This window comes from Anneissia japonica, unplaced genomic scaffold (genome assembly GCF_011630105.1).
Source record: "Anneissia japonica isolate Jap-2015-1 unplaced genomic scaffold, ASM1163010v1 scaffold2834_len698180_cov181, whole genome shotgun sequence".
NCBI lineage: Eukaryota > Metazoa > Echinodermata > Crinoidea > Comatulida > Comatulidae > Anneissia > Anneissia japonica.
The window spans coordinates 17,580-40,410 of record NW_022704877.1 but is presented as its reverse complement, the minus strand read 5'-3'; the positions used below and the strand labels follow the sequence as shown (position 1 = coordinate 40,410).

The following is a 22,831-nucleotide window of genomic DNA, read 5'->3' as shown; positions in this document are numbered from 1 at the left end:
AATTGTGTAATTGTTAATCGCCATAGGAATTTAAATTATTTTTACGTATGTAGGTGTGTCAGAAGGTGCACAAATGAATGGTGTAGTAGTGTGAGACAGGGGCGGTTTTGCCACTATTTTAAAAATGTCAATGCATATTAATGTTATGTGCTACTCATTTATCTATTCTGGAACTGTTGTGTGCCCCCTCCCCTTTGAAAAATTTTGGATCCGCCCCTCTGACAAGTATCAACAGTACAATAATAATGACATCATACCAATTTTCTTCTGAAGTTCAAAACCCACTGTTTTTTTAAACTTGTGGAACATTGACTAAGTTATATCATTATTTTTATGAATGTGGGTATGTTTGTTTGTTTATTTATTTATTTATTCTAAGATAGAGATGGCAGGCTATGGAAATTCCTATTCCCAATAGGATTCACTTACCATATACATTCAGAACAAATACAACTTTATTATTTGTTAACCTAAAAATCCATTAAATACGACTTGCTATACATAAGGCTATAGGCGTATTCCCCAGAACCGACTGGGGCTTTCCCTTGCCTCCCAGGCAAAGCTTGAGCAAATTGTTAGCTTAAAAATAGAAATAATAGAAATTTTAAAGTAATTCGTATATAACTCGCACAAGTTGTTGCTCGCACAAGTGGATCTTCTTCCGCTCGAACTAGCATCCGCTCGAAAGAAAAAATCCGCTCGAATTCGCTCGAATTGGCCTTCGCTCGAAGTGGCATCCGCTCGAATTGACTGGTTCCCAGGCTAGGACATGAAAGGTTGTTGTGGTGTTATTTCGCAATTTGCGACGTCATCAACGAGTACAATACATTCAATCCCGTAACATGATTGGTCTATTTTTTTCTAATTTGCATAATGAATTTTTCCAACAATATTGTCTATTTTTAAAAAAAGTGTGTAAGTTATGGAGATGGTAGCAATCATAAATCGATTATAAATTTAATTATACATTTGTAGACAAAAAATAAACCCTCTTGGCCCACGGCCCATTTTTTTTTTGACACCAAGACCAAGCGGAATATTAACCTGCAGTGTATATATACGAAGATTTTTTTCTAGTAAGAATAGAGTTGACTAACTGGTACTTGGTGTGGTACTAGGTTTATCGCATTCATGGTTTAGGGGCTGCGGTTTATTTCCCTCCGTTTATTCATGCCGGATCAGGAGTAGTAAACTCAGCGATCGTGGGTTCGATTCCCACACGAGCCAGTTTTTTTCATTTTTTTTAAGGCAGTCTAGTTGATGGTGGATAATGATAGAAAGCCTGGAAGTTGTGTGTTCGATTCCCACACGGAACAATTTTTTTTTTAAAGGTTGAAGGTGGATAATGAATAGCAAACCTGGTGGATGTGTGTTCAATTCCCACACGAACCATTTTTTTTTTAAGGCAGTTTTGATGGTGGATAATGAATAGCAAACCTGGAGGTTGTGTGTTCGATTCCCACACGAACCATTTGTTTTTTTTTTTGTTTTTGTTTTTTGTTTTTTTGCAGGCGTAATTCCTAGACAGGATTGTTCATTCAATTCATATTGAAATTAGTGTTTTGATGATGATTTTTTTCTTTCATTCAATGGGAATTCATATATTTCATATTTTATATGAGAAGAATCAATGAATGTTCAGCTTTCCGTTTACTGGATCCCCCACTGATTATAGCTCTGGAGTTGGAACATGACCGTTTTGGTATACCAAATATACTTCCTACAGCAATATAAAACTGGTGATGCTGCCCTCAACGTTCCTTAAACTTTGAATTTTTCGTACTAGAGGTACAGTGAATAATAACTATTCAGATTTACTCAAACGAAATACAGTAATTTGATTTTACAGGGTATGCATCATGATGATGGCAATCAAATTGATATTATGAAGCACCACATTGTGATTATGATTTATTTAAATGAGTAATTTATATCAAAATTTGCGTATTTTATTCTAAATAAACCAGTTTTTAAATATTAAAATATTTTTTTAAATTTCCATTTCTGAAAGTATAATGGATACTCCAAGTATTGAAGTACATGCCATCGCGTTCAATATGTAAATATGCATCAGCACATGTTATACATAAGGCCTACTGTAACTATAGGCCTAACACAGGCCTAAGCGTGATTTTTTACGTACATTTCAAATACAAATTTAAGTACATATACAATACATATTCTGTTATAAATCATTTTGCTGTCCTATGCTTTGTGATAGTTAACCCCGAAGATATCGTGTCACTTTTATGCAATAACAAATAAAATAAAACCACTGATTTTGGTGTTGATTTAATGCTGTACAGTGACCCGTGCTCTGATAGAAACCCACCATAAACATATATCAATAAAAGTGACCCGCTAACCTGATAGTAACTCAGTGGAATATTCGTTAGATTAATCAATTTTTCACAATAATGCAAAAATTAACAATAGATAAATGATCGTGAAAAATTTGCTTCAGGTGCTTCAGTTTTATATATACTGTAATATGGTGATGTGATGACGATGAGTTTTATTATATAAAAGTGTCATTTCCGGCCGTCTAGAGCACTATTTCCTCAAATTTTCTCACCACATAAGTCGTTGTGAAATCACGGCTTGGACAATGTTTTTAAGGTTTATTTTCTATGATAGCACATATTAATAAAATCTCTATATATAAAACAACTTTTATTCAAAAACTGTAGTGCAACGGAATTCAATTTTTTTTAATTTTTCCTGTCCAAAAATCCCTGATAAAAGATCATGAGAAATTTTGCCCTTCATTTTGGCTATTATTTGTAATTGTGATGTGGATGATGATGAATTTTACTAAAAATGTAACTTATGGCCTCTGAAGGTACTATTTCCTCAAAGTTCAGGAAATGTTCCCCCACCCCCTCCCCAAACTTTCAACCTTTCAAAACAGATCTTCGCCCTTCTCAGTATGAAATTAAGCGCCATCGAGTCGGCACCTGGTCTAGTGGCTAGCAAAAAATCCGTTTTCATGTCTACTGATTTTGATCGTCGCTACATCGCATATAAATAACCAATTTTGAAACTATAAAAAAAATCACGATCAAAATTCTTTATATTCTGGGGAAAATTTAAATTGGTAGGCCTAACAATCGAAAATCGCGCAAATGTCTGGAAACTCGCGTGATCTGAACAAGGAGAATTATAAAAACAACCGAATCCTTTTTCGGAACTATAGATTTCTAATGATTCTTGTTCCAAACAGATTAGGGCAATTTAAATGTACGGAAACATTTGACTTCCGAATCACTGCCTATGGTGCTAAAGCTCGAATTTGCCAATATGTTTAGCACCCAATTTCCTGGCTACATACATATACATAACATAATTAATTTATATGGCGCAAATCAGACGGATCAAAGCGTGGATTAGGCCTACAGTAGCTCATACAGTAACTATATATATATACCGGTATATATATAGAAAATGGTTATTCGCACGGTATACCGTGCGAATAAGCTCTTATGAGTCTTATTCGCACGGTAGACCTAGCCAATCAGCATTTGACGTTTCATGACGCCTAATCTAACCCTGCCAATAAGTTCTTGAGGTACTATATATATAAATATATATATACAGTATATATAAATATATATATATATATGCCTATATATATATATCTAAATATAATATTATGATGTGAACATTTTTTAATTCGAGTTATAAAGTTCAATACATGATGAAGTAACCCATTTAAAATTGCAAGGAGTGTCATTATGCATTTATTTGCTTTTTAGGCCCTAAATCTAATTTTCTCGCTTATCCATGTTGCTGCTGATTTAAATTAAATTTTAAATTCAATTTACTGTAGGACTTTTAAAAATGCATTTCATGTCCATGGCTGTCAACATTAGAAAGTGCATATATTTTATGTAGGGCTTGTACTAATTTTGGCCGGAAAAACATATGCCTATACGATGAGTAATGCAGGCTTAACTGAAAGTTAACTTTTCAAGCGTTTGTATTGCTAGGAACTGGTCAATGCCTACCCAAAAACGTCAAAACAACATGACAATCCTAACTTTATCTTAATGCGTATTTCTTCCTAGTTATCAATCAACGCCATCAGGCTAAATTCCCAGGGGCGTCAACTCTGACCTGCTGCATGCACACAGTAGCCTTTTAAAAACAGAACATAATCGATGAGCAGTTCTGCAGAGCGTACTGCTCCCATCCTCCCGCTTTCGCGGGAAGTTTAGTTGATTTTATTTTACGAATTATGATTTTGCTCTTGCTGTTTCGTATTTTAAGAATTGCCCAAGATGTCTGGCTCGCTACCTTTGTTGTACCACGCCGAGAGCTCATTTTATTCACAGAGGGTAAGTTTTTTTTAATGATTTGTTGAGTACAGTACCCTGCTGTGGTGTTGGTATGGTCACGCGGTAGGCCTAATGATGATGGCCTCATAGACCTACCTAGGCTAGCTAGCAGCATCCAATGAATACTTCTCGTCCGCGGGTCCGTCCATTTGATGTTAGATGGATGTATATACAAAAAGCCCTGGTCGGGGAACATATCATATAAAAAAAATCAACTGTTAGGCGACATCTTCTTAAAGGGAACATATCAACGTTCCCTGACCGTTTTTGACCCGTTTTTTGCTTAGAATTAGTGAAGTGAGAATAACATCCAGGGTTGAAAATGAAACTGTCATCCAATTTACATAATATATTCTAGGTCCTACCATTATAAACAGTTCATGGGTTGTAAAATGTGTGATGCAAAGTGTACCACTTTTTATACTGAATATATAAAATTGAATAAATATCTACTGTAGGGAGACAAGTGAATTTTGACGTTTTTTGTGCCGAAAATGAAATTATATCTTATTTATGTCTTTAGATATTGACTAATATATTTCAAACAGAGTATGTGGTTACCATAGCATTAGCACACAACCTGCAAGTGAAACAGATGACACCTATCTCGAATGGAATTGTCTATTTTCACCCAGCCTGGATAAAACGAAGACCTTTTTGCGCATGCGTGAAATTTTGACATTTTATGCTGTACTAGACTGGCCGGCCGGATATCTGTCTTCTCGCGCGAAATTTTGTTTTCGTTGTTGATGGTGTATCGGACGATAGGTAATTTTTCAAGTTCAACATTCAAACTTTTCATTTCGTGAATCCTTATAATATTTTCCCGAGACTTCATTGGAACATTACTACATTTGACCATGGCAGGTAAGTTCTTTTTTTTTACATCGAAATATTTCATTTTAATAAATATAGCCTAGGGGCCTAGGCCTAGGCATTTAGCATGATACCTCTCTCTAGGCCTAGGCTAGTGTAGTGGGCGGCCTAGGCTGGGGCCTTGCCATCTAGGGCCTACATACCTGCTCTAATTAATCTTATTAATATTATTCTATCTTATCTATACTCAGGCCTAGGCCTGGATCCCCAACCTAAGTCCTAGCAGTATATTTGTTTAGCTAGGCTTAGGTACTCTACTACATGCCTCCGATCGGCTTATTAGGCCTAGGGCCTAGGCCTATATTGTCCAAAAGAATTGGAGGCCTATGTTGCCTGTGCCACTGTGCGCTGAAGATCGGCTACCCCTGTGCAAAATGTTGGGCCTAGAAATGAGGCCTAGGCTTGGGGGTCCTAGGCTAGGCCCACCACAGGTCTTGGCTATAGGCCTAGACGGTAGAAAATTTCGTCCGATTTATGTAGCCTAGTAGGCCTAGGCCTTAGTAGTGTGCCTATCTAGGGCCTAGCCTAGTAGATACGCTTTTGGCCTTTGCTTAGGGCCTAGGCCTATAGTCCTACGTTTTTGTTAATAATATGATATTTGCGGATGGTACAAAAATACATTCAACTTTATTAATTATTTATTGAAAAGTTAATATGCAATGGCATAGGCTTTAGTTGCAAAGAAAGTATAAAACCTGAAATAATAATAACCACAATAGTTGTATTGTAAAAGCAAGCTGTGTATTGCTTTTTTATAGGTAGTGCATTGCAATAAGATATCATATGATCTCATTTTCACAGCAATGCTATTTCTATTTGTTGCTAGGTAGACTAAGGGGGGAAAAAACTGTTAGTTGGCTTTTACATTCAATCATGCGCCGCGGCGCTTATTCGAGAGCGGCGCTTAACAAAAAAAATCATGTTTTGTGCAGCGCTTATTCGAGAGCGGCGCTTATTCAAGCATTTACGGTATGTTTCTTAATGAAAACAAAGTTAAAAACCGAAATAATTGTACATTGTTTTGTCTCTTTTCATTTTTACATGCAGATAAGTGCGTAATATAGACTGCAATTATTGCATTAATGAATAATCGACATATAGGTTTGGGTGGCTATGCCTATGGGGTGCCGGACAGAGGCCTCTTAGTGCCGGGTGGAAAATATTTGTGCCGGACAGGGCCGACCGGCGTGGCGAGAACCCTGTGTGAATAATAATCAAGCTTTGAGACTAATACTAATCAAAGTGTAAATTGTTTATTAAAACTATTAAATGCACTTTAAAAAATGTAATAATCAAATGCTTAATCGAAAGTACTGTATATTAAAGTAAACTCTTACACTAAAACATTACCGTTTATTGTATAAACAAACTAAGGGTAATATAAAATAAGATAAGCATATCCTTGTTGCTTTCGAATATGGACTCAGTGAATCAGTAGTAAAATACCCAGTGAAGGGTTTACATACCTACGACTATACATCTATCTGAACATAGTATCTGGTTTCTGAAGATTTGAAATTGACAAAATAAGCCTGTCCTTTTTCAGCTAATTTTGGGTGAATGGCTTCAAAATTATCTAAACCACTGTAAACTTAACAGTACTAATGAATTAACCAAGTGATATGCCTAATTGTAGGGTATGCAATGTTACATTATTCCCTACCAAAGCCAACATCTTCCTGACTAAAATTTAATTATTTAGTTAGAAATATAAATACAATGTAGCCTTAACACCAAGTCAATAAATACATGTTAAATACCACATTGTCAAAAAAATCAAATGCAGGAGGGAAGGTATTGTTTTAGCAATCTGTTATATAGACCTACTATAGGTAAATAATTAAAGATAAATGTAGGTCAGACCTTCTTGTTTTTAAATGCAGTAATAAAATAAACATGGGCTAAATAGAAAAAAAAAGCATTCGGATATTATCATTCTACATTTATTTTTTTCAGAATGCTCATTTCAGTTGTATGTGAAGTATTTACTGTACTTTTGTTATTTTGAAACATGACTTACAAACACTATATGTTTTTTGAGTTTTACTTTCAATAAATACAGTACATGTTAAATACCACATTGTCAAAAAAATCAGATGCAGGAGTTCTACTGTAGGTAAATAATTAAAAATAAATGTAGGTTAGACCTACTTGTTTTTAAATGCAGTAATAAAATAAACATGGGCTAAATAAACATTATTCGGATATTATCATTCTACATTTATTTTTTTCAGAATGCTCATTTCATTTGTATGTGAAGTATTTACTTTTGTCATTTTGAAACATGACTCACCAAACATAATGTTTCTATTAAAACAAAGTTTTAGCCAATATATAATTAAGAAAAAACTTGAATTTTTAATATCTAGGTTATTACTCACCAATGAAATAATTACAGTATAATAAAATGAAAATTGATTTGAAGAACAAGTTTATATGGGCAAATCAGTATTTATATTTTATTTGATTACGCTGTAGCAACAAGATCAAGAAGAAACCATTCTGAAACTCCAGAAGTACTTGCTACCAGATATTGTCTTGAAGGTCGTGACCCAGATGGATTTGAAATTAAAAATTTCAATTTGAAAGGTAGGTACAGTATATCATGTTTTCCAAAGCCTATTATGTAGTTAAAATCAAATTTTCCATGAGTAACTTACTGTGTTCAAATCATTAGCCTCCCCGCAGGAGCATCGCTCCGGGAAGGCTATTGTTTTTACTCATGTTCTTCATGCTGTCGTTGTCGTTGTTGGAAATAGCTTGTTACCACGATAACTAAAGTTTGGTAAGTCTGAATAATTTCAAACTTGGCAGAATGCAAGATGGTAACAAGAAGACGAAGCCTATTGTTTTTGGTAGGTGTATGAATATGCTAATTGCTCATTTCCATAATTAATAAGTCACAAACCAGTAAATTTTCAATAATTATCATCATATTTCCTATAAAAAAAATCCTATTTAGTTGAAATTGTAATATGTGATGCTTTTATATTGCAGAAAACAGTGATTCAATTTATTGTTGAAATAAAACATTTCTTCATATTTTTTTTTAATTAATAAAATGTTTAATTACCAGATATAACGCAATTTGCGTTACTAGTTAACGCAATTTGCGTCACAAAAAGTGTTTTAATAGCAATTACAACGACGGACGACGCAATTGCCATGCGGAGGATTGCTGAAAGCGTTTTAACGTTAGTGGACGATCACGATGAGAAGAAATATTGTGGTGCTATTTTTTATTGGATATACAGTGTAGTTCCCCAGCGTAAACAAAAATATTTGCCTTTAATATAATTTTTGAAGCATCTACCTTTTCAAACTGGTGATTTTTCGTAACTAACTTGACTAGGCCTAGAAATCTTAGCGAGTTAAATCTGGGTCGAGTCTAGGCCTAGCTTTAGAGACTTACTACCGATAATGTAGGTAGGGCCTAGCTGGCCTATCAGTACGGTGGCAGTTGATGCGTAGGCCTAGTTCTAGCATGGAGGAAGGAACATGCTTCAATATAATATTTTGAAGCATCCATGAGACTATGATCTACCTGTTCAATCTGATGATTTCTCTCTAGCCTAGAACTCTTGGCGAATTAAATCCAGGCCTAGGTCGACGAGTTGACTAGACTAACCATACATGTACCACCGGTACAGTGATATGGTCATCATTAAGGTATCATCACGGTTATTTTACCATTCAGTTTGTTTACTTGTTGTTTTATTTAGGCCTCCTCTAGGATAAAGCCTAAAGCAAAACTGAAGACACATAGATAGGGGCCTATTTTTTCATTAATTTTTCTAAAGCCATTATCATTGACTTATCATAGGCCTAGTACAACTTATTCATTCACAAAACACAAATAACAAAAAGAATATCATAATTCTCAGTCCATTCACTGTCTTTTAATTTTTAATTATTCCAGGATCACTATCTTCGAAAAAATAACCTTGAAAATTAGGTATACCTACATTAAACAATTAAATTATAAAATTTTATAAGGTCAACATAAATTCTCTCCAAGAAACTAATTACCGCGGGGAGGCTATGCTTTTACTGCGCAGCGTAAAAGGAGCATTTCTAGTTGATGATTGATTTTTCTTTTGTCCAATATTTTCTTATACTGTAAATAACAACTGACAATGTTTTTGTTACAGGTAGAGGAGTTGTAGCTAGACGAAACTATTTACATGGAGAATTTTTGATGCAATACCACGGACTGCTCTTGTCGGCAGATGAAGGGTCAGCCTTGGAGGATCAAGCATCCTCTGGATACCGCTACTTCTTTAGCTTCCAAAAAAAGGAGTTATGGTAAGTATATTCAATTTAGTTGATTATCTCTTTGAGCAGAATTAAATACCGTTACTATTTTAGCTCCTGAAAAATGGAGCTACCAATACTGTATGGTAAGTAATGTACTGTGTTATATCTAGAGGTCTAAAGGATTAATCTAATTGTTGTCAGAGATTAGCAAGTTGTAATGGAAATTTTTAGAAAGTCCTAGTGCAGCATTGTCATATTCACTTCTTATTATTTATATTATTGTGTGTTTGAGGATCAGTGTATCTACTAGAGACAATTGGTACATCATGTATATTGTGAAAACTATGACTGTATAACGGTCATTGTAATAAAAAATGGTAATATTATAAGTTTTATTTTGTTTTTTTGATTTCAGCATGGATGCCACAGAAGAGCCAGTTTCTGGACCTATTTTAGGGCGTTTAGTGAATCACGGAGAAAAGAGGGAGATAAATGCTAAAGTTAAAGTGTTAGTAATCTCCGGAAAACCAGCACTTTGTCTTTTTTCATTACGAAACATTGCTGAAGGAGAAGAAATTCTATATGACTACGGTGTGAAAGACTTGCCATGGAAGAAAAATAAGGTAAACAGAACTTATATACTGTACAAACTCTAAAATAATTTTACCAAAACATTGTTAAATTTAAGTACATTCTGTGATAGCGTATTTTGACTAGCTTTCTGCAATTTTTTTGGTTGGAAGCCTAAAAAAACGGTTTCAGTTTTAAATATTATGTGAAAACTGGAGCACTAAATTGTAGAATGTTACTCTTTTATGATGTTACTATTCAGTGACACAATTTTATTATTGAAAGTTTCAAAAATCAATACTGTATTAAAATTAAAAAAAAATGAAACTAGATTAAATCCTTCATTTAACAAAATCCGCTTACAAACAGCACATGAAAAAGATAATACATTCGTTATACCAAGTAAATGGTTTTATATCAACTAATTTAATACCGCACAAAAAGGCACACTGACTATTTTGCATTTTGTTTAAATTTTTTCTTATAATTGTAAATATTTAGGCCAGCTATGTGGCCCTCCAAAAAAGGCCTATTGCACCTACTGCAGTATTCAGTATTAAGAAATACAGTCTTTTAAATAGATCATCACATATAATTATTAAGATAATATATGAATATATCATGATCTTTCAACTTCAGTAATTATGCAACAATTTTTATTCCCTTGTGTGTATTTATTATTTATTATTATTGTTGTTGTCATTAATCATTATTGTTATTACCATTATTATTATTATAGTGCTCTGGTTAGATACATCTTACGGTAGCCCTAACCTTATCCACCTAGGTGTAAATTGTATTTCCCCAGCATACAAATGACTATACTGACTGCTTTTAAGCAGAAAAAAAATGTGTGGCAAGGGCTGTTTGAAAAGAGTCAAGTAATCAAGTTCATAATATTTGTTGGAAAATTCTGTATTTGAAGTACATTAGGAATTGTTTTATATATTGTACCACAATGGTTAGAACAAAAAAGGAAATGTTGCATTTCCCGTGCAGAGTAACGATTAAAGGTCGGTCAGGTGCAGTTGGGATTTTTTTTTATATTTCCTTTTTTTATAAATATATTTGAAACAAATCTACTAATGAAGATTAATTTTTTTTATTTTCACTCACATTTACTCATGCCAATGATGACATAACAAATGAATGATATTTGCAAATTGTAGCCCTACTGTAATCTTTGTTAAGACTAAGTTGGCCAAATCACTAAGCCCATGTTTTTGGGTCAGTAAGCATTGGCAACATAACAATTCCTTTTGGAAATTTGGTACTGTACATTAATGTTTAATATTTTATAAAAAATATATTTTCTATGTTATAAAGACTACAAACAAAAGCCATACAAATATGGATCTGGCAGAGGGAGAAAAATTGGCAGCTAACCGAAATACCTCAGTGAAAGAAGATAAAGACAGTGATGAAAATCATTTTGATCAAATCCTTTTATCAGATGAAATGGCAGATACAAATATGGAGACAGCAGGGGGAGAAAAATCATCCACGAATAACGTGACAGGTAGCCAAACCACCCTAGCAATAGAAGTACAAGATACACTATACGTGGATGTACAGGAAGTTGATCATAAAATGGATGGTGAGCAAAGCTATGTCCCTGAACCTGACAGTAACTTTCATGATGAAAGTGAATTTGATAAAACATTAGCATCTCCAGATAAATTGACAGGGCCCATTATCCCAGTGACTGTATCCATGGAAAAGAACTCAAACAAGGCATGGGCATTGAAAACTCTGGAAGAACTGTCAACAGGTGTAGTTAGTTGTGTACCAGTTTCCCCCAGTCTTGACAGCATGAATACCGGCACACTATTCGAGGAGGGGGAATCGGAAGTACCATTTATAAATTTAAATGAAGTTTTACAAAATTTTGACAATGATGACAGTCATAACATCCTGGATTTTGGTGATAATTCCCAACTCCCGAAAAAAACAGGTGATCCAAAGCATCTGGCATTCACAAAGGAAGTGACAGCTGGCCCGAGCTCCCCAGTGAATACAGATGGAGAAGCCAAAGAACCATGCATGGAGAACAATGTTTTAAGTTCTGGAGATGATGATGATGATGACGATGCAAGTTATGTTCTAAGCTCTGGCTGCTCTGACTGTAGTGATATAATCCCTTGGATACCAATGTCCAAAAAATCTAAACCTGATAATAAAAGCCTAGAATCCACAGTGACTGCTGGACAACAAACCACTAGTGAGATGGAAGTAGAAGCAGAAGAACCATGTTCTGACACCAATGGAATTTCTGAAGATAATCAGAACCAGGGTCAAATGCTGAATAATGACAGGTTAGAAGAGTCTGCCCCAAAAAATAATAAGCGCAAGTACAGAAAACCAAACAGGACATGTCCATTTTGTGACAAATCCTATGCCAAACTCTCACGACACATAGCAAGTCAACATTCACAATTGGATGCTGTGAAAAGGGCCTTAATTCTACCAAAAAAGGATAGGTTGGCTATTTTTCAATCTTTTAAGAAAGAAGGCATATTAAAAACTAATAGATCACAGGCTAAGTTGCTAAACCCATCCTACCAGAGAGAAAGGTCAGCTTCATCAGGTTCTTTGGTTATGTGCAGCATATGCTCAGGATTCTATTCAAAGTGCTACATCAAGAGGCACACAAATATTTGCCAATCAGCATCTGAGGCATGTTGTTCCAGTGTCCCTGTGCCTGTTAGTTTAATGTCTTGTGCCAATACTTATGGAGGTGACTTCTTCAACGAGGTTCTGAGCAAATTTCGTCAAGACGATATTGGAGGAGTCTGTACTACTGACCCTATTCTGATACACATTGGACAAAGGTTATGGTACAAAATAAAGACCAAACAAGATAAAAAAATGGAAGTTAGACGGTCTGTAATGACCGATATGAGAAGGTTGGCATGCCTTTATCTAGAAATGCTCAAACATGAAGAAACATTAGGACAAATACCAAGTAAAGAAGGGAATGTGGCAGATATGTTCAAGCGGAAAAATTTCAATCATTTGGAAGCAGCCATCGATACCTACACACGAAACAACACTTCAGATATCCAAACAGTGAAAGCAGGGTTAAAATCAGGCCTGTACTATCTGCTGAAGTCAACCAGCAAAATCCTGAAAGCCATCTATTTGGTTGAAGAGAAGGATGAGCTTTCAGATGATGTCGACAAATTTATTTCATTACTTGAGCTAAACCACAACTTTGTCTTTGGTGATGCTACCTACTCCATCAACCAGCAGAGACAGATTAGATTGAGGCGCCCAGAGGCTTTGCCCCTAGAAGATGATGTAAAAAACCTCAGAAATTATACATTGAAGAAAATGAATGAGATTACATCAGATGAATTAACCTTCCGGGATATTCACACATTCAAAGAATTAAGAGATTTGGTTGTGTGCCGCCTTACTCTCTTTAATGCTCGCAGAGGTGGCGAACCAAGTCGTCTATTAATTAGAGAGTGGAAGGATGCAGAAAGTGGCATTTGGTTGAACCAGGCACAGCTGAAAACCCTTGACCCGCTAGATAAAGCATTGGCTGATCGCTACAAGATTACTTATCAAAGTGGAAAGGGAAATAAGCACATTGTGCCAGTTCTCTTCCCAAATGACACCATTGAAGCTGTCAAAAAAATCAGCAGCAAAGAAGCAAGATCTGTTATACCTGGCATAGAGAATAACCTGTTCTTGTTTCCAAGTACAAATGGATCACAAAATCATGTGTCAGGTTGGCATGCAGTCTCTAGTGTGTGTGACAAGGTGAAGCTGATGAACAAGTCAACAATAACTGCCACTAAGAACAGGCATAGAGTGAGTACAATGTGCGCTATGATGGATATTCCGGAAGCTGACAGACAATTTATATATAAGCATCTTGGTCACTCTGAGGAAACCAACCGAAATGTATATCAGACTCCACTAGCCTTAAAGGAGATAACAGTTGTAGCAAGAAGGCTGGAAGAAATCGATGAAGGTAGCTTTTATATGGAAGTTGAAATTACAGAAACACCATGCAATCTAATAATTACTACTAACTGCTCTTGCCCATCTGTGATTAACCCTTGTCATGACAAGTATACAGTAGGATTATCTACAGTACTTTAGGACATAGATTTTAAATTTTCAAATTAAGAAAATATAACCATTAAAAACTTGACATATGCAATAATTTAAAGAAAGTTATTAATGTGTCCAGAATGGTGCCACAATAAATTTTCATATTTCCAGATTTTGTTATCATTAACACTTATAAGGTTGAGTAGAAAATTTAGCTTGATATAAAGTCATTCAAAAAGTAGCCTTTCAAAGTCCATGACAAAAAATACTGTGGAATATATACCCTACAGGATCTTGTACAATAAGGCTACAATTATAACAGCGCCTGTATAGCTGAAATCTACTACTGAAAAAAAAAATTGTTTTCTAATGCATCTTTGTATTCATTAAATTAATAGAATCATTTTATTATAAAATCATTTCTGATAAAGAATTCAAGTGTGATGTGTGCCAAGTTTGTTACTAATGCATGGCGGTACCTACAGTAGCATTTTTAAGAAACATTGATAAATGTAAGTTACATTATTTTACATTTTAGCTCTACTCATCATTTGTATAATAAATGAATGAATTTTAAAAATATTGTACTCTTCTAATGTGTCATAAAGTACTGCTACAGTGCTTGATACCTAAGTAAGGTGAGAATGTAAGTATATTAATGCATGTCTGTAACATCATTATTCATTCGTTTTTTTCATTTATATTGTTAATAAAGAAGGTCGAATCTGAGCTCACATCCAATGTACCTATCTCTTTCCTTGGCATTTGGTTCAGACAGTGCTACAGTATGTATGTTGTGGGGTTACTTTTCCCAGCATTTGGTGTTGCTAGCTCAAATGATCGGAGAAAAACACAGATACAGTGCCTTGGCCAAGGACACAACAAATTTCCACATTGTGTGTTCACACATTATGTATATACTGTATACAGTATATTATAACGCATGTTTGTAGTATATTATCCATTCATTTTTATATTGTTAAGTAAGCCCTAAAAATATATTGTTATATTGGCGTAACCTGATTGACCCTAAAAATACAGCTGACCCTAGACATTTTTATTTACTTTCAGAGAAAAGAAATCAAAAACATAAATGAAATGACCAAAGAAATACATTTAATACCGTACTGTTTTTCAAGTTGTCGGTGACCACATACATATACAGAAAGCGCCTAGTTTTAGACCTAACATTAAAAATACAACAACAAATACAAATGACAACCTGTTGGGCCTTTTTCTTTAATTTTTCTTTTTAGAATATATATCGAGTAAGTGGGGGGGGGGGGAGGAATTACCTACTACCTACCCTAATTTTTTGGGCCTGCTACGCCAACATAACATTTTTTAGGCCTAATTAACATTTTTTCCATAGTCTCTGTTGCATATCCATATTATCATTTGTTGAGAAAAGCAACAAATAATTAGAATGAAACCAAGATGTGCATGCAGTTTTTAAAATTTTTCTCATTTTTTTAAAGGTGCTGACCCAAGCTTTAATGGAATTAATACGGAAAATGGTGAGTTTAAAGCAACATAAAGACCTAGTATTTACCAACTAGATAACTCCACAAATTTATTGAATGCTCTGGTTGTGCACTTCTCTATTGTTAAAAAAGAGGTGGGCTGTAAATGAAAAGTGGTGTATTGACCTGACCATTTTGAAACCATTTTTAGGAAAATCGGTTGAAAATTGGAACATTGTCTCTATTCATATATCCTTAAAGTACAGCATTTGATCTCACCCGAGATGAGTATTTACTGTCCTTGTCGTCTGGGCTCCCTGAAAGTGTTGACAGTTGCAGAATATGTTCAAGGGATGAATATTGTTTGGAACCTATTGTTATTTGATAATTTTCTGTGTTGCAATTTAAATCTAAGAATTGCTGCATTTTTTTAATGGTTTGGTTTTTTTTCTTTTTTGAATTCTTAGAGAATGTTCATATTTGTTCATCAGTCAGGGATGACACATCAGTCAGGGATGACACAACCTCAACTGCTGACAGTAAGTAGGATTTTGCTGAATTAATATTGCTGTTTGTATGTACTGTACAGTAGGGCTTACTACAAATATTGAATCTAAAGAATAATTTTCACACCAATAATACTCATTTGTTTTTATATTAGTGGAAGCCCCTATTCAAAATGTATCTATTGCAAGTACCTCTCAAAATGCTGGTGAGTGCCATTATTTTGCACTTTTTGACATTTACCGTATTATATGATTACTTTGCAGTATTTTTGTTGAAGTCTTTATGCTCTATGAACTTTATACAATTTCCAGAACAAGAAAATTAACTGTATAGTCGCATATATTTTATTCAATTTCTAATTTTATTTTAGTTACAGATGCTATGTGCAGTGTATCTGCTGTAAATCCCACACAAAATACAGGTGGGTGCAAATATTTTTTTTAAAAAGCAAATGTTTCCAACAATTTTCTCTACTGGGTGTTATTAGCCACATGTGTAGTAATTATATATATTTGAAATGTGAATACTGTATAATAGAATTTTTCAGCACATTATTATAATTAGGTGATTTTTTTTGGATGATACAAAATTCCACAAGCAAGCTGATTGTTTCAATTTTTCTTACCACACTCCACAATACAGAGCAAGGAGTGGAACACACACAAACTAAAAATAAAAAAAATTAGAGCATAAATTGAGCAGTGGTTACAAACTGAAACCATTTAATGAGTACTAAAACCAATCAGTCAAAATTATTTAAGACAAACATGTATAAAACACTTCAAGAGCTCATCCAGTTCTTTTTGAACGATGACTTTTTTTTTTCATCGAATCATGCAATGTGACTTCATCATCACCACCATCATTTATCCTCATCATCATTCCTCGTTTGAGTTTTTTGCACACTGCAGCCAACAAAACGGAGCAGAAAAAATGGCAGATTATAAGGAGGCTTTGCTAGAAGCAAGGCCTCCTTGTGTGATTGAATTGATGTTGAATGGATTGTATTTCGTACTTTTCGTGGATTTGGCTTGCCATACATATGTGTGTATACTGTTGTAATCCCATTTTATTTTTTCCCCTCTTACAGAATATGTATGAATTTCAATTTCTCTTTCAATCTTTTTCAGGTCGTCAGTATACACAGTGGACAGTGGCAGAAAACCATTTGGTAAAGGAATATTTTAAAGATTATCTAAATGGGAAAACTGAAAAGCGACTCCCAGGTAAATATCACATATGATACAACCCTGTAAAATTGTGTTTTTTAAATCTAATCCATGTGTTGGTTTAAGTAAAAATCTTCCAACTTGCATCATAGAAGTCATAGTTGTTTTGTTTTTGTTTACTGTACAGGAAGGCAAGTAATTAGAAGGTTCATGCAAGAGCATCCAAATTTTCAACATGGCGAGAAAGTTGTTCACACAAAAATAATGAACGAGGTTAAGAAACAGGAGCAGAAGGCTAAGAAGAGACAACAAGAATGGGCAATGGAGTAGTGTCAACTTAATAGTTAAGCAGGGGTGTATCCAGGATTTTTTCTGGGTGGGTCGTGATAATAATTTTTTGGACCTTTTCAGGGGCGGCGCTAGCGGGGTGGGGGGGTCCGAAGGGGCAAAGAACCCACCGTCGGGGACCTCGGGACCCCCACTTGGACCCCCTGTCGGGGAAGTGCCAGAAAGTTCGTCGGGGAAAACATGACAGCCAAAGTAAAATCATCCCTTACTATAACTGTCAAAGGATTACTAAATGTTTAATGCGAGCATCTTGCTATCGTAGGGATGTGCGAGACTTATATGGGTTGAACTGGTGGCACCAGCTCTTCCCCGACAAGGGGCTGGTACCTCCGACAAGGGGTCAGTACTCCCGACAAGGGGACTCTTAACTGGCATGGTTTTATAATAAAGCATCCTATTAACACACACAAAAAAAGTCCCCGACAAACTAATTTCTCCCCGACCGGGGGCTGGCAACCCAGACAGTATAGTAGTACCCCGACAGGGTTTAGAACTCCTAACAGGAGAATTAATTGGCGAGTATTTTGGAATATGAAAGACTTAATTTGCATAGTTTCCTATCAAATTATCTTTTTTAAATAAAGAATCACGTAATTAAAACCAACCAAATTTTATTATTTTTTAATCAAAAATTTTCCCCGACAAATTTATTTTTCCCCGACCGGGGGAAAGGTTTCCACTAGAGGGGATATCGATATAGCACCACTAGCCCCACCCCGCTGGCGCCTCAACTGATCATTGTGACACTGTGTAAGAACAGACACACAAAAACCACAGTGGCGGCCCCAACCCCTAGGGACCTCGATCCACCACCCTGACCAAAAAGGGCTTTATTGATACATGTGTTTCTACTGAAAACTACAAAATAATCGATTTTTTTTAACCGCTTTTTTTAATGATTGCCAGACAGCCAGCTCGCGTTGCAACTGTTTATTACTTACACGAAAATCGGTTTTCGCGGCGGAAATTACGTTACCATTACCCACGAACTCCAAAGTACGAACTGACCTCTCTTGTTTATGAAACACATTCTCCGAACTGTGTAGGCCTAGGCTATTGCTTTCCGACGATTTTTGGCAATATGACTAATTTTAATAATGCCAATTTGTTACTCGCTACGCTATGGACGTTTCTTTCTCAACAAGACAGTATACTTCACATGAATTCCGTTAACGATGACGAGGAGGAGGATACGGTGTGGAACATGCTAAGTGCACGTCGTGCGGCACAATGAACGAGGACAACGGTATAGGCGCAGAAGAGATGGGAGGCATAGGCCCAATATCGTTGGCCACGGGATTTATGTTCCCCACCACAAAATAATTACAAACCGAGTGATTTTGTCGCTCCACATCGTTAAGTTAACTTTCTGCTTGTACAACATGTGACAAAAGCAAAAGACTAGGCTTCCTGTAATCGTTCTGAATGTTCGCGCTTGTACCTCGGTTTGACCTAGAGGTCACCCAATAATCGCTTTTTTCGTGTTGCAGCTAAAAACTGCACAGCCAAAATCGGTTATTTGCCGTTCAAACACGCTATCCATTGCATGTTTTTAATCGATTTTTTTTAATCGCTTTTTTCGAACTGGTCCCGTTTCTACTAGAAGAAAAAAAGCGATTTTTTTTTGAAAAAGCGATTATTAATCGATTTTTTCTTCCCAGTAGAAACATGCCCTCTGTCATCGACTGTAGAACATGTGGCGGACTAAATTGGGACCATGTTAGCCTGGGGCTCTCTAAAACTGGAGATAAAATGATAGACAGGCGCGGATCCAGACCTTCGCCCAGTTCGCACGTGCACTATACATAATTAAAACCAAAAACAAAACAAAAATGACAAGCTGAAAAATAAAGACAACAAAGATATAACTAACACAAAATTAAAAATTATGAAATTGTTCAACATTTTAAATAATTTCTCTAGAAAATACAAATATGGTATAAATAAGGCTGATCGGTTTTTGAATGATCTTCTTAATTTGTGTAAAATGTATGTAATATTGAGCAGGAAAGATTTTTATTTACTATATTACCACTTTTTACATTGATGATTCATTATCATCACCCAGTTGAATTTTTACTTAAATAGGCCTATATACAATGAATGTTGTCGGAACTGGGATAAGATGCGATGAAAACTGGCCGGTTATGCACTTACATTATGCTGAACTCGCTTTCAATTATAAAAAAAAAAAAAATCTGCCAGGTTGTTTCATTTTATACCCATGTGCAACACTGAATAATTTGATCTTACTTACACAATTATAATCATCCATTGGTTCAATCCATTCGAGTAATGACCTGGTTTAATTTAGAAAATAATCATGTTTATGTGAACTACTTATTACTATATCTGTTTCTTGAATGCAAGAATCAGTTCTTATGATGAACTCTTCATAGGACCTGTTCCTAAAAAACTGTTTCTAAACACATACCCAGCTCAAAAGAACCGTTTCTTGCGATGCATGTTTTAGTAGTAACAGGAATAGTGTGCACAATTCGGTCAACGTGAGGTGAAACTGTTACTGCCCATGTGATATGTGGACTTAATTTTTTTTTTTTCATTTGTTATGTGGACAATGTGGTTGGCTGCTAACATTTTTTCCTCTTATTTTCTGCTGTATTCTTAACAAATACCAAACCAGTTTATTGTATCTTGAATGCTGGTTATAAATACAGTAAAAATAAGCATAGCTGATACTAGTGATGCAAAGTTACTTAAAGTTGAAGAAATTATTAATTTGATCAATGTTTTTTTTAGTCAAGTTGAATATCAGAATTGGTTTTATGTGGAGCCATAATTAAGCCGAATCGTTGATTTTTTCGTGTTAATCTGATTACCAACCAACGATTAGTGAATTGTTTATTTCTCGATATTCAGTAGAAACACTTACCATAAACACTCCTCGATCTTCAATCGAGGGCAGCACCTGCTTTAGTATTTTAAATACACTTATTTGGTACTTTATATTATTTATAGTCTGTAAAAAAATATTGTTCAGGTAATTGAATAACATGTGCTGTCGGGCTGCCATTCTGCTTTATTCAAAATAGACAGTAGGTCTGCGCTTATTGAAGGCATTAAATGCGGAGTTAAACACAAGTCTGTTAGCAAAACAATATGTTGAAAGTATATAATGGCACAAAAATACTTGTAGGCATATCTGAATATATACTAGCCTATGCCCCCACTAAATTAAAGCCTGCTATTAGATGAATTTATTCACACAAATCAAGTGTCCAGTCGCCTTCAGAGCTCTGGTTATACATTTTCACTTCACAAAAAGTAGAAAGATTCCGAACTGCTGATCTTGCTGAGAAAAAAATGTGCTAGAAAGTGTATGTGAAAGAATTAACACTTTCTATTCACTCTAGTAAATTTGCTTGGTGGAAATCTTGCTCAAGGCCTAAAACAATGTGGAATCGTCAGGCGCGGATTTAGGGGCGCCCCCCCCCCTTTTTGCTCGGCCAAATTATATATTTGCTGAAACTACAGTGCAAAAAAACAACTGAATTTGCTCAAAATCTAGGAGCCCCCTGGGCCCCCTAATTATTGTTTAGCCTACTAATTTTATTCATGATGTCTATTGCGCAATTCACATTTTTCCTTTAAAATATTTGTCCAGTCCCTCAAAACAATCCTAAAAACGTCCAGAATGCACTACTTCACATGCAGTTTCGCCCTTGGTCCCGTACCATGGGGGACGGGAAACGCTTCGCCATTGGTACATATAGTGGGGGCTGGGGAACACGCCAGTTAATTAGATATGGTTGCCGAAAATCACCGTGTTTAGTACTGATTCTAGTTTGAGGCTGAGGATTGTTCCCCACTGTGTTGCTGATTATGTCTTCTACATTTATTCTGACGATGATGAATTTCACTATATAAGAGTGTGATTTCCAGCCATCAAAATTCAGGTCTACTGTTATCTCTTCGGATTTTGACTCACGACATCCCCCTATCTTCTACTCATTCCATATGTGATGATGATGAATTTTACTATAAGAATTTCATTTCCAGAAATCTATAGGACCTATTTCTGAAAATTTTTGCGCCTAGGCCTCAACCATGGTGGGAGCTAGTGAATGTCAACTCATGCCTGTTTTCCCCTCTTTAGTGCTGCTTTTAGGTCTTTTACATTCATTCCATATGTGATGGTGATGGATTTTTATATGTTAGACTATCATTTCCGGCCAATACAGGTACTATTTCTTCAAATTTTCGCACCTCAGCCCCAACCATCGTGGGGCTGTGGTGGGTCTGTTTAGTGCTGATTTAGGTTTTCTTAATTCCATATAGGATGATTGTGAACTTTACTGTAATAAGAGTGTCATTTCAGGTCACCTAGAGGTATATCTCTTTAAAAATTCGCCCATCAGCCCCCACCATAGTTGGATGTCCATTCACGACTTCCCCTGTTTATGGTCATTAAGTCTTCAACATTCATTATGGGATGAGCATGAATTTTATTATATAAGGGTGTCATTTCCGGCCATCTAAAGGTACTGTTTCCTCAAATTTTCCAACCTCAGCCCCAATCATGGTGCGGCTGAGGTGAGTGTCTATTCACGATTTCCCCTTTTTTGGTGCTCATTTTAGGATTTCTACATTCCATGGGATGATCATGAAATTGAATTTTACTATATAACATTGTCATTCCCGGCCACAGAGGTATATATCTTAAATTTTTCGCGCCTCAACCCAAACCATGGTGGGGCTGAGTAGATGTCTATTTCAAGTGATGTTTCTAGGTCTTCAACATTCATTCCGCATGGGATAGACATGAATTTTATTATATAAAAGAGTGTCATTTCCGGCCATCTAGTCTAGAGGATATTTCCTCAAATTTTCCATTCTCAGCCCCAACCTTTTTCGTGATCATTTTAGGTTTTCTGCATTCCGTATCCATTCACGATTTCCCGTTTAGTGGTCATTTTAGGTCCGTATGGGATGAGCATAAAGTTTATTATATAAGAGTGTCATTTCCGGCCATCTAGAGGTACTAATTCCTCAAATTTTCGAAACTCATCCCCAACCATGGTGCGGCTGAGGTGGTGTCCGTTTACGATTTCCCCTTTTTTGGTGCTCATTTTAGGCCTTTTGCATTCTGTATGGGATGATCATGAATTTGAATATTACTATACGAGTGTCATTTCCGTCCATCTAGAGGTACTATTTCCTAAATTTTTTTGCAAGGCTTGACCCCCCCCCCCTTAAATTTTTTTTTCTGGCTGCACCC

General features: G+C 35.6%; 2 protein-coding genes across 2 annotated transcripts; both read left to right on the top strand.

Annotated features, from left to right (window-relative positions):
* Positions 1-4,506: 4,506 nt before the first annotated feature.
* Positions 4,507-14,153, top strand: LOC117104801. The gene is made up of 6 exons (XM_033245648.1): positions 4,507-5,204; positions 7,692-7,802; positions 9,365-9,518; positions 9,886-10,093; positions 11,367-11,811; positions 11,995-14,153. Exons 1-6 carry the CDS (start codon positions 5,198-5,200, stop codon positions 14,151-14,153), a joined length of 3,084 nt encoding a protein of 1,027 aa, XP_033101539.1. The 5' UTR covers positions 4,507-5,197.
* A 410-nt stretch (positions 14,154-14,563) lies between these two features.
* Positions 14,564-22,824, top strand: LOC117104818. The gene is made up of 7 exons (XM_033245662.1): positions 14,564-14,617; positions 15,584-15,622; positions 16,036-16,107; positions 16,230-16,280; positions 16,446-16,496; positions 17,206-17,301; positions 17,432-22,824. Exons 1-7 carry the CDS (start codon positions 14,575-14,577, stop codon positions 17,572-17,574), a joined length of 495 nt encoding a protein of 164 aa, XP_033101553.1. The 5' UTR covers positions 14,564-14,574; the 3' UTR covers positions 17,575-22,824.
* Positions 22,825-22,831: the final 7 nt, after the last annotated feature.